General features: G+C 32.0%; 3 protein-coding genes across 3 annotated transcripts; all 3 read left to right on the plus strand.

Moving 5' to 3' along the window:
• Nucleotides 1-1,124: 1,124 nt before the first annotated feature.
• Nucleotides 1,125-2,382, plus strand: LOC137832261 (protein VAPYRIN-like). Its single transcript, XM_068640321.1, has 2 exons — nt 1,125-1,834; nt 1,912-2,382. Exons 1-2 carry the CDS (start codon nt 1,742-1,744, stop codon nt 2,299-2,301), a joined length of 483 nt encoding a protein of 160 aa, XP_068496422.1. The 5' UTR covers nt 1,125-1,741; the 3' UTR covers nt 2,302-2,382.
• A 1,188-nt stretch (nt 2,383-3,570) lies between these two features.
• On the plus strand, nt 3,571-5,021 carry LOC137832262 (probable aspartic proteinase GIP2). Its single transcript, XM_068640322.1, has one exon. It carries the CDS (start codon nt 3,619-3,621, stop codon nt 4,921-4,923), a length of 1,305 nt encoding a protein of 434 aa, XP_068496423.1. The 5' UTR covers nt 3,571-3,618; the 3' UTR covers nt 4,924-5,021.
• A 5,147-nt stretch (nt 5,022-10,168) lies between these two features.
• Nucleotides 10,169-11,884, plus strand: LOC137832264 (probable aspartic proteinase GIP2). Its single transcript, XM_068640325.1, has one exon. The coding sequence runs from the start codon at nt 10,287-10,289 to the stop codon at nt 11,586-11,588; it is 1,302 nt and encodes a 433-aa protein (XP_068496426.1). The 5' UTR covers nt 10,169-10,286; the 3' UTR covers nt 11,589-11,884.
• Nucleotides 11,885-16,654: the final 4,770 nt, after the last annotated feature.

Below are 16,654 nucleotides of genomic sequence, written 5' to 3' on the forward strand. Positions count from 1 at the left end.
AAATAAAATTTGTTGAGATGGTAAAATTGCATATTTTTCTCTCTTTCATTTTTACTTTTAACCACGAAACCAAGTAAGTGTTGTATACTTTTAACCACGAAACTAAGTAAGTGTTGTATGTTGTTTTTTAATTATATAGTAGAATATGAAAATATAATGTGTGAATTTTATTTTTTTTATTTGTTTTTAGAAAATGTCAAAGTTAAGCTTGCGTACCAGAAAACGGGTAAAAGTAAAGAATTGTAAAGGACTTTCAACATTTTAATGTTACAATGTTAGGTTAATCATGAAAACAGGGATTCAAAGTTTACCATAAAGGAGCTTCACTTTTCTCTCATACACAGTCACCACTCCTGATAAAAATGCAACAACCAGTAAGCAGAGGCGCGGAGATACGCTACATTTCTACCTATTAACTGAAATAGAAATTGAAACAGAAGATAAAATTGTGGAGCACCCATGAGAATTCCAGAAAGTCTAAGAGCCATAGGAACCGATGGGTTCAGGATCTCTTTGCTTCACATAAACAAAGAAATAGAATCAGTGATGTAACAGAAAACAGAGAACAGTTGGGATCAGAGTTATAACTTATAATAAATACAGAGCAGAAACGGACATATTTGACCAAGAGGAGCCTTCCAGGCAAGAAGCTGGTGTGAGTAAACATCTTCAATACAAGAGAAATTAAACTATCTGTATATACAATTCACCAAAGTAGCAAAACCTCTTATTATCTTAAATTAGAAAAGGCAAAGATAGAAGAATTTGAAAGCAAACCTTGCAAAAAAAACTCCCTCCTCCGCTTCGCATTGCAACACTCTCTACCCGCAGATGTAATGTCTTATAATGTAATGCAGCAAGTAACAACAAACACGCCTATTGCTAACAACGAATGTGGCAAACAAAGAGCTACCCTCAGTGCACCGAATTTTCCCGTGCTACAAGCATGACTATAACAGGAGTAGCAGTGATGTTTACTCACTCCCGACTGTTAGAGTGGGCTCCACATGTCAACGATTTTTCTCGTTTTTTGTTCATCGAAGATGAATTCGTTAGAAAAAGGTAAAAACCCATAAAAAATGGACACGCGCATCACATTGTCACGTGACTCTCATTTTCATTGTTCCATCTATACTTCACTCACCAACTACCAAGCCCAATCCCAATCTCGCAGAGAGAGAGCTTTGGTAGATGGAGGAGGCACTGGTGGAAGTGTGCGAGCCCGCAGAGGTGCGAATAGAGTTCGCACTCAACTGCAAATGCCGAGCCACGTGCGGCTTCGCTCTCTAAACCCAATCTCACCAGTGGCTTTCAAGATCCAAACCTCATCGCCAAAAAAGTTTCTGTCAACCCACCCTGTGGACTCATTCTCCCTTTATCCTTCGCCACCTTCAAAGTCATCCTTAAGCCGCAGTCTCATCTCCCTCGCTCCTTCCCTCGCTCCCCCTCCAACCGCTTCCTCGTGAAAACCGCCGAGTTCGCCGCCAACTCGTCCGGGTCCACTCACCCCGACTCCATCAACTCGTGGTTCGCCTCTCGCCCCTACGGATTCAAAACTCGGGACATCAAACTGAAGGTGGCCTTCGTGGGACCCTTCCTCCTTAACGATGCCGTCACGCGCGGAGAATTGGACGCGGTTAGAAACCTAATCAAACGACAGCGTTCCATGCTCGCGGATTTGTCACCCGCCGAAGCCGAGTAGCTCCTCGGCGCCGCCACAAAGCTGCAGGAGCCGGACGACATGGTCCACCTCCTCCTGGAAGCCGGCTTGAGAATAGTCCCCAGCCCCAACGCCTCTGATGAAGTACACGTGGCGGAAGATACGAACACAACTGTAAGTGAAAGCGAACAACCCAACCTAATTGGCCCATCACTTATAATGCTCTGTTTTCATATTTTTGTTGTGCTCAGAGAGAAGTGGTGGAGGTGGGAGAAGCAATATTTGAAGGTTCGAGGAATGGAGAGGCGAATGAAGTGAAGGCACTGTTGCGAAGAGGTGGTGGGAGTGTGAAGTATCGTGATCAATATGGTTTGACGGCGCTTCATGCAGCGGCTTTTAAAGGGCACAAGGATGTGATGAAGGTGCTTATTGAATTAGCGGGTTTGGACTTGGAATTTGAAGACGAGGAAGGTCACGTGCCCTTGCATATGGCGGTGGAGAGTGGCGATGTGGAGACGGTACAAGTGTTGGTTGAGGAAGGTGTGAATCTTAATGTTGTGAATAAAAGAGGGTGCTACCCCTTTACTATCCTAAACAAAGAGAATGCACATGCCCAGAGTCATCTTTATAAAGTTTTGTAATAGCTTAATTATTTATGTTAAAACTCAAACCTATTTGAAGATAATTTTGCATAAGAGCACCCGGTATTTCAAAACAGTGAATTTCTCACGTACCAATTTGTCTTATTTTGACTTTGACTTTGACATTAAGATTTACAAGTACTACGGAATGCAAATCTTAATTAGGATATTTCTACCTAGAATCCCTTTTCCTTTAAAAACTCTCACTTTATCTAAAATTAAAGTTACATTTGTCTCATAATAATTTATATTACCCAAATAATCTATTTTCTTTTATGAATGTAATTGAGCTCTATCATTTTTAAAAGAATAAATATGCATTTGAATTTCAGTTTAAAAATTAAACTAAATTTGAATTAGAAATATATATTATAATTTTTTTAGTTAATTTAAATTTAAGATGAATTTTAGTTAATTAAAAAAAAAAATAATGTCAAACATATTCAGATAATCTTTGAGTATTACAAACTAAATCAAATGCAGCGTCCCATTGTTTAAGAACCAAAGCATGTATCTTTTCCCTTTCTGAGACAGCACCTATGCCAGATGTATCTGCATTAGCCATCTGTTACTGACGAAAAAGTAAAAACCAGCACCATGAATAACATATAGAAAAATATTCTTTCATATTATATAAAACAAAACACTCTCACTTTACAACCTATTTGAATAATACAATAATATATATCAATAATTTATATTAAAATTAAAATATAAAAGAAAAATAATTAAAATAATAATATAATGATATAATAGAGAGTCATCATTGATGAGTATATTACATCGTTAAAGTCATTCAACCGGTGTAATATATGCGTATTACACCAGTTAAGTCATCTAATCGGTGTAATATATGACCCAATAACGCTGAATACTTGAACAATAAACAAAGAAGCAACGACAACCGCACAATAAAAACGTTTATGGTTTGTGTTTCGCTTGTTTACTGATTGTTTTGTGCTTTCCCCTCCTTCTTTGTCCCTCCATTTGATGAGGCCGTTGCTTCTTTCTCTCTTTTGTTCGACCTTTCCTTTCATTTAAAACTCTTTCGCTTCCGTACTCAAACATTAAACTCTTGCACTCTTACAAAAATGACACATAACATAACTCCCATCAGAATTTAAAAAAAACCTTCCACATCTTCACCCAAAATCACATCTACGACATCTAAGTATGTATGTGTTAGTGGACAAAGATGTGTTAACAAAACATTTTCCAATAATATATTGATATCCCCTCCATCATTCTTCCTATAAAAAGAGAACTCAGCATTCTGTATTACACACACCAACACCATTCATTATCATTCTCTTAGCAATGTCTTCCTCTTTTGCCATCCATTTCTTCCTAATCTCATTACCCCTTTTCTCAGTTTGTTGCTTATCAGCATCTCATGCTCCCAACACCAAGCCTCACCCCTTTATCCTTCCCATTAAGAAAGATCCTGCAACCAATCTGTTCTACACTTCAGTTGGTGTAGGAACTCCTAGGCACAACTTTGATCTAACCATTGATCTTGCTGGAGAAAACCTATGGTATGACTGTAACACTCATTACAACTCTTCTTCCTACCGTCCTATCGCTTGTGGCTCAAAGCAATGCCCCGATGTTGGATGTGTTGGCTGCAGTGGCCCCTTCAAACCAGGTTGCACAAACAACACATGTCCTTCTAATACAATCAATCCATTAGCAAAGTTCCTTTTCGGTAGTGGTGGCTTAGCTAAGGATTTCATATTCATTGTTCAACAGAAAGTGTCTGGCTTGCTTTCTGGCTGTCTTGACACAGATGGATTCCGACCCTTCTCCAATGACGAGTCACCTCTACATGGCTTACCCAAAAACAGCAGAGGAATTATAGGCCTTTCAAAGTCCCAGCTTGCATTAACAATTCAGCTTGCATCCGCTAATAAGCTTCCTTCCAAGTTTTCTCTCTGTTTACCCTCTTTAAACCACCAAGGTTTCACCAACTTGCTTGTTGGAACTGGGGAACATCCTCTGGGAATATCCAAATTTCTCCAAACCACCCCTCTCATTGTCAACCCCATTTCCACAGGTCCTATATCTGTGGACGGTGTTGCTTCCAAGGAATACTTCATTGACGTGAAAGCAGTTAAGATTGATGGGCATGTGGTGAACCTAAAGCCTTCTCTTTTGTCTATTGACAAGAAGGGAAATGGGGGCACCAAGATTAGTACCATGAGTCCATTCACTGAATTACAAACCTCTGTCTACAAGCCTTTCCTTCGCGATTTCCTCAAGAAAGCCTCCGACAGAAGATTAAAGAAAGTGGCAGCAGTGGCACCATTTGAGGCATGCTTTGATTCAACCAGAATTGGTAATTCCGCAACAGGACTAGTTGTGCCAACTATTGATCTGGTGCTGCAAGGGGGAGCACAGTGGAGTATTCATGGAGCCAATTCCATGGTTATGGCAAAGAAAAATGTTGCATGTCTGGCAATTGTTGATGGAGGGACAGAGCCTAGAATGTCTTCTGTGAAAGCTTCAATTGTGATCGGAGGATATCAGTTGCAGGACAACCATTTGGTGTTTGATCTGGCTTCCTCTAAATTAAGCTTCAGTTCATCACTTTTGCTCCATAATGCCACGTGCTCTCGCTCTTGAATCATAGAATCACATGTGCTTATGACTCCTTCAAGAATATGTAATTGAAACTATCTTTGGATTTCGAGGAGTAAAATAACAAAGTTGTTTGCTTTTAATGAAGAGTGCCACTGCTTTCACATTGTTCAAAAAAAAATAATGTACTTCAACACTCATTATTTTAATTATATTTTTTTCATATTTTAATATAACTTTTATTATATTATAATAATAGGTTGTAAAATAGAGGGTTTTGTTTTATACACAGTTAAAGAATCATTTTTCTGTAATGAATAATGGTGTCAAAAGATAATTTCCAAAAAAAAAATGCTAATTTTTCTGTGTCAGAAACTTTCGGTACAAGTGGGTATGGATCAGTTTTTTCTATTTTAGATTTATTATTTTTTATTCTTTTATAAAAATGTGTAAGTTATGTTTCAAAGTATTAATTTAAATTTTTGAAATAGTACATCCAAACATGATTTTAGATTTATATATTTCAGAATTTTTTTTATTGAATTCTTGCTTTTAAGTTTATACATCAATTTTTTGTGTGTAAAAACATGTTTAAAAATATAACTTTGTTATAATTTTAACTTTTTTTTTTATTTTAAATCGCTATAAAAAAACACGACTTGTTTAATTGTTTTTCTTTTGATTTTTTTTAATAATAAGGACGAGCATGATAATTGGATAACAGGGAATGCATTATGACGGCTCAATTTTCTATTTAGCATCATTTACACTTTTATTTCTCCATCTAGCACTCTTTTGTTTTTAATTCCCTATCTAATACCTTTTTGTTTTTATTTCTCTATCTAGCATCTTTTTATTTTTTATTTCTCTATCTAGCACAATTTCAAAAATAAATAATAAATTATTATTATTTTGATAATTTTAATTTTGAATGTATTAAAAAATAAGTATTTTTAATGTTTAAAATAGTTAGAAATATAATTAATGAATAAAAAAATGAGTTTTTACAAAATAAAAATAAAGAAGTAATAAATTTAAAATGTTTAGTTTAAAATTATTTTTTTTTTAAATGAAGAAAATAAAAAATTAAACCCTACAATAACATAAAAGTTGAATCTATAAACATAAATTAATATTTATTTTTATTATTATTGAGGATTTAATATGTTAATTTCAAGTAAAAAAATACATGATATAATTATAAAAAAAACAAATTAATTAGTATTAATTAATAGAGGACACACAAATAATATTGAAGTGTTTACCTTAAATGCAAAATCCTAAAAAAAAAAAAAACTAATGCAAATGTTACCCTTAATGCTTAAAAATGAGAAGAAAAAATGCAAAAATAAATAAGTCTAGAAAATAAAAACAACAACAATCAAATAAAAACAAAAAAACAGAAATAAATAAAGAGTGACAGAAAAAAAAAAACTAAAAACATAAAAGATATAAAATAAAGGCAAAACAAAATAAGATAAAGATAAAATATATAAAAAAAAGTCCAAATAAGATAAATATAAGAGATATAAGATGATACTAAATAAGTATATGTTGATCATAAAAGGAAAAATAAATGAAAGATTGTCATTCATTTAATATTTTCTTCAATGGTACATTAAATAGTTTGTGCGAAATGAAACATAATTAATGACGAGAAGTGCACAATCCAGTAATGTTGGGACATGTTCTTTATGTGTGTCATGGTATTTGATAATATGAACATTTTTTTGTTCGATCATGTTGTTCTCTTATGTCCATATCAGTCCTTATTCAACTTGGTTTTTTTATAATTATGTCATGTATTTTTTACTTGAAATTAACATGATTACATCATCAATAATAATAAAAATAAATATTAATTTATGTTTATAGATTCAACTTTTATGTTGTTGTAAAGTTTAATTTTTTTATTTTCTTCATTCTTAAAAAAATAATTTTTAAACTAAACATTTTAAATTTTTTATTTTATAAAAATTCATTTTTTTATTCATTAATTATATTTCTAATAATTATATTTCTAATTATTTTAAACATTAAAAATATTTATTTTTTAATACATTTAAAATTAAAATTATCAAAAAAAATTAATTTATTATTTATTTATTTTTGAAATGGTGCTAGATATGAAAATAAAAAATAAAAGAGTGTTAAATAAGGAAATAAAAACAAAATGGTACTAGATAGGAAAATAAAAATAAAAATATGCTAAATGGAGAAATAAAAGTGTAAATGGTACTTCATAACGAATTTACCCGCATTATGCATTATCGTGGTTGGTAAATTATGAGAATGCACTGATAATTGTGTTTGAAGAACATTGCTCTTTATTTTGTAACTGTTAATTTGAAATTACTCCTATTTAATTCTGAAAAAGATCCTGGAAGTGACTTCTCACTTTAATAAATTTAGTTTCTAAAATATTTAATTCTCTTATACTAAAGAATTAATTAATTTAAGATTGGAATGTTTTTAGATCTTACTTTGAAATTTAATTTAAAAATAAACACTTTTAGAATTAAACTTCAGAAAGTTTAGTTTTAAAAATAAACATCCTTATGTAGTTTCTTTTCTTTGTTTCGTTAGTTATGTCTCGTTCCAAAATAGGTACATATTATGACAACTGGCATATCAGCTATTAGACCAACAATGTACTAGTATCCCTAAGATCAATATTCCATAATCTCAAAATAAAAATAAGACATTTACAAAAGTTGATAAAGGATAAAAATATTTTAGTAGAGTATTTATTATTTGCATTTTAAATATTACATAAACTAATTTTTTGTAGCTATCCGTTGCAAAGTTAGAAATGTCTTTAGTGGTGATTATCAGTTTTCTATAAGGATTATCACAAGGTCAATTTGAAAGTCATTATCGGAAGTATTTATAAAAACAATTTTTCTTAAAAATATCTTGTTTAATACACTCATATTTGACCTATACACTTAAACATGAGAAAGTCCTTTTCAAGTAAACATCTCCTTTATTTGGAAACCAACCTTATAGAGAAATACCGAGATCTGAAAATTCACTACAATATTTTCCGAATACATTTACATTTCTGATAAGAACAATTTTAATTTCAAAAATTTTAAATAAAGGATGTTGCGTATAAAAAATAAAAAATATTTAAACTATTTTTATAAATATTATATTTTCACCGTCAAATCATAAATTATTATTTTTTAATTATTAGAAATAAAGAGAAGAATTTTTGTTTGAATAAAGGACTAAGTCACACACACAATAGATGAATTTATGAACCCAGTAGTTTGAAACTGCATGGAGAAGTGGTATGAGAACAAGTTGAGTATTGACACCATTGACCCATCCTCTTTGAAGAAGCCCTACTAATTAATAATATGATCAAAGAGTCATTATATGCAATGGGCCCTAAGGCCTCGCTAGCTATAAAAGAAGAACATAGCATTTATTATCCTCAATACCTTGCTAGGATTCGATTTAAATTTTATATCCATTATCAAATTAATTTAGATTATTTTAATCTAATTGAAGTTTGGATTTAAATTTCATTAAACCTATATTCATTTACTTTGGATAAAATTGAAACTATTATATATGATAAATACGATAATAAATTTTTGCAATATTGTTTGATTGTACAAAGAAATATCACATGAATTTCACGAATACAGTATAAAATAAGAGAATAAAATGACTAAATAAAATAAAATAAATAATAGAAAAAAATAATCAAACTTTGGGACTATGAACAAAGAAAAGCCAAATCACTAAATATATCATTCACGTAATTGCATATGAAATATTCAAAAGAGTGATCCTTTTAGATATTAAAAATTCATTGGTATGGTATGGCTAGTTGCGTTGATGTGAAGGACCAAGTCTGGGCGAGTGAGGCCCAATTAAAGTAGTTGAGCATTTACACCACAGAGCCATCCTCTTTGACCAAACACTACCAATAATATGATCAAAGAGTCATAAATGTAATGACTTTAGTTACATGCAACAGACCCTCACGCCTTCCTCTAAAATGACTTCTTATACCCTTCACTTCATTGTCATTGTTTTCTCTATTACCCTTTTTTCACTTTCATCATGCTTATCAGCATCACATGCACCAAAATCTAGAGTAAATCTAGGGCAACAAAACCATTCATATATTCAAAGGTCCTTTAAAAAGGATAAGTTTGGGCCTTATGGGCCTTACACATATCGACACTATTTTATCACTTAAAACTACTCTATCAATTATAACAATAAGTATAACTGCTCTATTATTTTCTTTTTATCTTTTATTTTTTTATATGCTATGTAAATATAGTACACAATTTTTAACAATTTTTTATTAATAAAATATATCACTTTTTTATTTATTTATTTATATGAGATACACAAAACTAATAGGTACTTTGTTTGAGGAAAGTGTTCCATCTACTGAATACTTCATTGATGTAAAATCAATTAAGATTGATGACAATGTTGTGAACTTAAAGCCTTCTCCGTTGTCATAGATGGGAAGGGCAACGAGGGCAGCCAAAATTAACACCGTCACTAGTTTTGTTGAATTGCAAAGTTTTGTCTATAAGCCTTTTGTTAGAGATTTCCTCAAGAAAGCTGCAGATAGAAGGCTGAAGAGAGTAGCATTTGAGGCATGATTCGATTCAAGAAGTATTGGCAATTCCATAACTGGTTTTGTTGTGCCAACTGTGGATCTAGTGCTACAAGAAGGAGTGCAATGGACTATTCATGGAGCTAATCGGATGGTATTAGGAAAGTAAAATGTTGCATGCCTGCCATTTGTTGATGGAGGGAAAATAGCAACATGTCATTTTTGTACCTATAGTTTTTTTAGCTTCGGTGAGCTAAAAAACATGAATTTGTTCGTTTGAGTTCAACTATTTTAAGAATAAAATTTGGGTAACTGATATCTTTGTTAGTAAGTATCAATTACTTTCTTCCTAACCAAATCATTTACTTTTCTAAACATTAATTGTTTGCAAAAAGAATAGAATAAAAATAATTATTTTGTTAAATTAAAGTTACAATTATACGATAATTTATATTGTAGAAAATTATAGAGAAATGCAATTAATCTTTTATGAATGTTATATGAATATTGCCAAAACTATTGACATTTATTTATAATTTTCAAAGATGAAACAGTATTTTATTTAAGAATCCAAGTTTATCCTTTTTCCCTTTCCCTTTCGGAGGACAACCTATGTATGCCAGCTGTGTTAGATTAGTATCCAAAATATAAAGTCTGGATTATATAGCCATCCTTTTTGACCAAACAGCAATCTTAAATATCATTATTAATTGAACTTCTTCGTATGATATGCTCTGCATCCTGCTTCCTATAAAAGGAAAACTTAGCCTTCTGTATTACACACACCGCAACATTCATTATCATTCTCTTAGCAATGTCTTCCTCTTTTGCCATCCATTTCTTCCTAATCTCAATACCCCTTTTCTCAGTTTGTTGCTTATCAGCATCTCATGCTCCCAGCACCAAGCCTCACCCCTTTATCCTTCCCATTAAGAAAGACCCTGCAACCAATTTGTTCTACACTTCAGTTGGTGTAGGAACTCCTAGGCACAACTTTGATCTCACCATTGATCTTGCTGGAGAAAACCTATGGTATGACTGTAACACTCATTACAATTCTTCTTCCTACCGTCCTATTGCTTGTGGCTCAAAGCAATGCCCCGACGTTGGATGTGTTGGCTGCAATGGTCCCTTCAAACCAGGTTGCACAAACAACACATGTCCCGCTAACACAATCAATCCATTAGCAAAGTTCATTTTCGGTGGTGGCTTAGCTGAAGATTTCATATTCATTGTTCAACAGAAAGTGTCTGGCTTGCTTTCTAGCTGTATTGACACAGATGGATTCACATCCTTCACCAATGACGAGTCACCGCTAAATGGCTTACCCAAAAACAGCAGAGGAATTATTGGCCTTTCAAGGTCGCAATTTGCATTACCAATTCAGCTTGCATCCGCTAATAAGCTTCCTTCCAAGTTTTCTCTCTGTCTACCCTCTTTAAACCACCAAGGTTTCACCAACTTGCTTGTTGGAACTGGGGAATATCCTCAAGGAATATCCAAATTTCTCCAAACCACCCCTCTCATTGTCAACCCCATTTCCACAGGTCCTATATCTGTGGACGGTGTTGCTTCCAACGAATACTTCATTGACGTGAAAGCAGTTAAGATTGATGGGCATGTTGTGAACCTAAAGCCTTCCCTTTTGTCTATTGACAAGAAGGGAAATGGGGGCACCAAGATTAGTACCATGAGTCCATTCACTGAATTACAAACCTCTGTCTACAAGCCTTTCCTTCGCGATTTCCTCAAGAAAGCCTCCGACATAAGATTAAAGAAAGTAGCAGCAGTGGCACCATTTGAGGCATGCTTCGATTCAACAAAAATTGGTAATTCTGCAACAGGACTAGTTGTGCCAACTATTGATCTGGTGCTGCAAGGGGGAGCACAGTGGAGTATTCATGGAGCCAATTCGATGGTTATGGCAAAGGAAAATGTTGCATGTCTGGCATTTGTTGATGGAGGGACAGAGCCTGTAATGTCTTTTGTGAAAGCTTCAATTGTGATCGGAGGATATCAGTTGCAGGACAACCATTTGGTGTTTGACGTGGCTTCCTCTAAATTAAGCTTCAGTTCTTCGCTTTTGCTCCACAATGCCACGTGTTCTCACTCTTGAATGAGATGTGCTTTTGACGCGTTGAAGTTAGCCACGTTCAAGAATATGTAGTAGCTTCTATCATTTAATGTTTTGAGGATAATTGAAGAATAAATGTTTGCTTTGTTGTAAATGGAAACACACCTTAGTGTTTTCATGTGTGCCATTTAGAAGGGAAGGCATTTTTATAAGATTGATAGAGAACTTCTGTAAGCTGTGGGCAGCATCTGCTCAATTCCTGAAGATGTAGAACTCTGTTAATATAAAATATGAATGATTTACAGTTTGTTAATAATAATAAAAAAATGTTTTTTTTACACTCACCTTACACTTCAATAAATATTAATATTTTAATTATTTTTAATTTTTAAAAATTATTTTAACATTTTACATTTTATTTATATTTTTATTAAGAAAATGTTTTTTTTAATTCTTTTATCACAAATATTAATATTTGGTTGTAAGTGTAAGGTAGAACAGAGTGTCAAAATATCATGACCCAAGAAAAGGGATGATATTTTGATATTCTGTTTCACTTTATACTCACTACAAAATATTAATATTTATAATTAAAAAAATTAATAAAAAATTCCTTAATAAAAATATAATCAAAATACAATATTAGATTGAAATTAAAGAGAAAAAAACTGAAAAGATAGAAAGATGATATTTTGACATCTTGTTTCACTTTACACTCACTATAAAATATTAATATTTGTAATTAAAAAAATAAAAATAAAATCCTTAATAAAAATATAATTAAAATACAAAATATATAAAAATAAAAAAAAAATCCTTAATAAAAATATAATTAAAATACAAAATATTAAAATAATTTTCAAAATTAAAAAATTATAAATAATTAAAATATTAATATTTATTGGAGGGTAGAGGGAGGTTTAAGTCTCAAAATATCATTTTACAAAACAAAATATGGAATTTATCAGATCAGGTGAGTGTCCTGGATTTTATCTCTCTCCATGAACATGAAGAGTACACGTATATTTGAAATGAAAGGTGGGAATTGTTTAGACTTTTGATATTTGTATTTTGTAAAATATGGAATTCTGGCTTCTATCTTTTTAAATTTTAGTTTCTTAATTTTTAATTTACCAGTAATTTTGGTCTGTTATTTTTTAAAAAAAAAATATTCTTTAATTTTTAATTTTAATAGTTTAAAAAATTATCATATTCAATAGCTGATCTGTTTTCACAATTTTGTAAAAGTACCATAATTATAATTCATTTTTTAATAAAATTTTATTGTGTGATTTTAAAATTCAAAAGAACTTCCGAGTAATTGAATTAAAAACTGAATAAAGTTAACAATCTAAAAAAAATAAAGGGTCAAAATTATCTAAAAAATAATAAGAACCAAATTTACCTATAATTAAAAATCAAAACTAAATTTACTATAAGAATTAAAAAAAATACAAATTTTGTGAAATATAAATATCAAATTTTTCATTAAATCAACAGTTTAAGATCATATTTAGTAAAAACTTTGAGAATAAATAGACAATTTAAGAGAAATAAGCAGTATAGATATTTTAGCGAAAAATAATTCCCTAAACAATAAAAATCAATGTAAGGCAATAATTGATTAATACCAAAATTATTTTAAAAAATTAGTATGAGCATAGATACCTAGATCAAAATAAAGATAACACTTGAATTTTTATGCAAAAGTACTATGGTTAAGTTTTTCTAAACTCTGGAGAGAGAAACTTCTTTACCATAACAATAACCAAAAAAGAATTAACGATTATAACTTTGAGATGAAAAGATTGTGAAGTTGTCGAGTTATAATTATAATATTAATCTCTATTTTTTATTTTACTATATTAAACAAAGAGAATGCGAGATAAATAATAGAATGCACACGCTGACACTCATATTTATAAAGTTTTATAAATTACTTAATTATTTATGTTAAAAACTCAAACCTATTAGAAGATAATTTTGCACTCATAGAGATGTATTTTATGAAAAAATGTTAGTAACATGTCTTTTTTTTTTTAATGAAAGTTTTCATGTTAGGCATTACTATGCAACTTGACATCTCAGCTAGGCTAACACCTCAAGTAACAACAATCATCTGCCATCACATGAAAAAAAGTATTATTAAAAAAAAGAAAAAAGAAAGAAAATACAAAAATATGGGGGGACTAGACTAAAACCCACATGTTAACAAAAACGATACATAGGTAGACTATACCTATTCATAAAGAATTCTAAGAACAGACTATATGGAAGTCTATTATACCAATGAAATGATTGTCTATGAATGAACCCTAAATTAGCCAACTTATCAGCACATGCATTTCCCTCACGAAAATATGAGTAACCCTAAACCTGATTGTCCTACAGAAATTAAGACAAGTATTTCATCGATTACGAAGCATCCACGGAACAGTAGTCCTAGCAGCAAACGCAGCACAAACCAAGACAGAATCACATTCAAGCCAAACATTAGTAAGTCCCATCTTTTGAGCTTCCTCCATAGCATGTATAACTCCATAAAACTCAACAACCAAAGCAGTCTGAACTTCAAGAAACCCTGAAAAAGCACCAATAAATTCTCCCATACTCCCACGAAAAATACCTCCACAAGTAGCAAGATCAGGATACCCCCTAGCAGCCCCATCAGTGTTAATTTTAACCCAGCCTGGTGAAGGAAATTCCCATCTAACTGGAAGAGGATGAAGAACTTTCCCACTACGAGTCTTAATACCAAAAAACTTAATCACGTTGAAATCCAACATATCATTCTTCATTGAAGCTTTAGACGAATTTTCCACTAGACAAGTTAAATCTTTAATTACCGAAATAGCCTTAGAAACCTCAATCTTATCCTGAAATCTAGCATAATTCCTCATACACCATATCATCCATATAGAAAAGGTTGTCACAGCAAGTTTAATCAATTTAACCAAAGGACTACCATCACTCTTAATAAAAGAAAGAAGATCATCCTTATTAGAGAAATGAGAAGTAAGAAAAATCTGTCGAACCCAACTCCAAATATGTAATGCATTAGAACATTCAAAAAATAGATGTTGAATAGATTCTTCATGCTTTTCACAAAGCGTACACATAGAACATATATGCAAACCCTTATTCTGAATATGCAGATCTGTAGGAAGTCTCCCATGAAAAATTTTCCTGAGTACTAAAGTTTTGGAAGGCGGAATAGATGAAGACCAAATGAACTTACCCCAACCACCTGGAACTCCTGGTTCCAAGAAAAAAGTCCTAGCCGATTTAAGAGTGAAACGACCAGACTCATCTAGAATCCAATTAGGAATATCTTGTTCCTCTCTAACCATGATATGATTAAAAAAATGCGGCATCTGCTGTAAAGATAAGGGAATATTCCAATCATAACCTGACCAAAATTGAGAGACTGTATCCGGAATGTTAGCCCCATCAGATAACCCTGCAATATTTGCTAAAGAAGTAGTAGAACACCATTTATCATTCCAGAAATTAATAAAAGAACCTGTACCAACAGTCCAAGAAGTATAATCAAGTATGATAGAATAAAATTGTTTAATTCCAAGCCAAAGAGAGGAGGATCTATAAACCATTCTAAACTCGTATTTTGATTTAAGAACTCTGGCTTTCAAGAGTAAAGACCAAGGTTTGTTGCTATAAGCGAAGTTCCAAGCAAGCTTAAGAAGATATGAATTATTTTCATGATGAAGATTAATAATATTCAAGCCTCCATCCTTAAGAGGTGAACAAATTTTCGCCCAATTAACAGTAGCGATACCTTTTTTCATAATATCATCAGTCCAAATAAAATTCCGGCACCACTGCTCAACTTGCTTAATAAGAGAAACTGGCTATTTATACATATTAAAACTATAAGCTAGAAATCCAGTAATCACTGTATTGACCAGCTGGATGCGACCCATCATGCTAAGAGATTTACCTTTCCAAGATGCTAACTTCAATTTGACTTTATTAGCCAAAGGTTGAAGAAATCGACACTTTGGAGCACCAACAAAGATAGGCACTCCTAAATAATTGAAAGGCAAACAACCATGACTACAAGAAAGAATATTTTGAATTTTGGTGACAAATCTTGGAGAATTATCCATGGTGAAGAAACTACTTTTAGAGTTATTAATATATTGACCAGAAAAATCACTATATGTTTTAAGAAAAGTACTCAAATTTCGAAGAGACTTAATATCCCCCTACAGAAAATAAAAATGTCATCAGCATACAAAATATGAGAGGGAGTGAGATAACCTTTCGGACTAGCCATATTTAAAATCTTCTTATCATTCACAAGCTTAGAAATACCTCTACTAAGAACTTCCTCTGCAAGACAAAAAAGTAAAGGAGACAATGGATCACCTTGTCTTACACCTCGACTGCAGGGAAAAAAACCCACCAAACTACCACTTATTCTGATAGAAAGCATAGCTGAACGGAGAATTGTACTAATCCAACTGACAAACGAGGGGTGAAAACCAAAGCGTTTCAAAACTAATAATAAGAACTTCCAACTCAGAGTGTCAAAAGCTTTATAAATATCAACTTTGTAAGCCACATTACCTCCTCTAACCTTTTTAGAAAGCATATTAATAGCTTCAGAAGCAATACCAATGCAATCTTGAATCTGTCTACCCTGCACAAACCCATATTGATTAGGAGAAATGATTCTAGCAGCCACAGGAGCAAGCTTATCTGCCAGTATCTTGGAAATAATTTTAAATTTGAAATTAGAGTAACATGTCTTTTAAAACATCTATTAATTAGCATTTTAAAAATACCTACTAAATTTGAATTTAATTACTTTCTCTATCCTCTTCAAGATCATAAATACAATTGTGATAGGTGGTGAGCAAACGGAAAGGAGCACCCAGTATTTCTAAACATTGAATTTTTCAGAGACGAAGTTGCTTATTTTGACTTTTGACTTTGACATTAAGACTTGCAAGTACTACGGAATGCAAATCTTTAGTAGGATATTTCTACCTAAAACTTCCTTTACTTTAAAAACTCTCATTTATCTAAAATTAAAGTTATTTATTCAACTCGAAAACCTCAGAGCATTGATTGCATTCAGCAAC

Source organism: Phaseolus vulgaris, chromosome 6 (assembly GCF_000499845.2).
Source record: "Phaseolus vulgaris cultivar G19833 chromosome 6, P. vulgaris v2.0, whole genome shotgun sequence".
Classification (NCBI taxonomy): domain Eukaryota; kingdom Viridiplantae; phylum Streptophyta; class Magnoliopsida; order Fabales; family Fabaceae; genus Phaseolus; species Phaseolus vulgaris.

Excerpts from the sequence above, each read along its gene's own strand:
- LOC137832262 (XM_068640322.1), top strand. The coding sequence starts at position 3,619 with ATGTCTTCCTCTTTTGCCATCCATTTCTTCCTAATCTCATTACCCCTT.
- LOC137832261 (XM_068640321.1), top strand. The coding sequence starts at position 1,742 with ATGGTCCACCTCCTCCTGGAAGCCGGCTTGAGAATAGTCCCCAGCCCC. Across the intron at positions 1,835-1,911 it reads CGGAAGATACGAACACAACT|AGAGAAGTGGTGGAGGTGGG; the intron begins GTAAGTGAAAGC and ends TGTTGTGCTCAG.
- LOC137832264 (XM_068640325.1), top strand. The coding sequence starts at position 10,287 with ATGTCTTCCTCTTTTGCCATCCATTTCTTCCTAATCTCAATACCCCTT.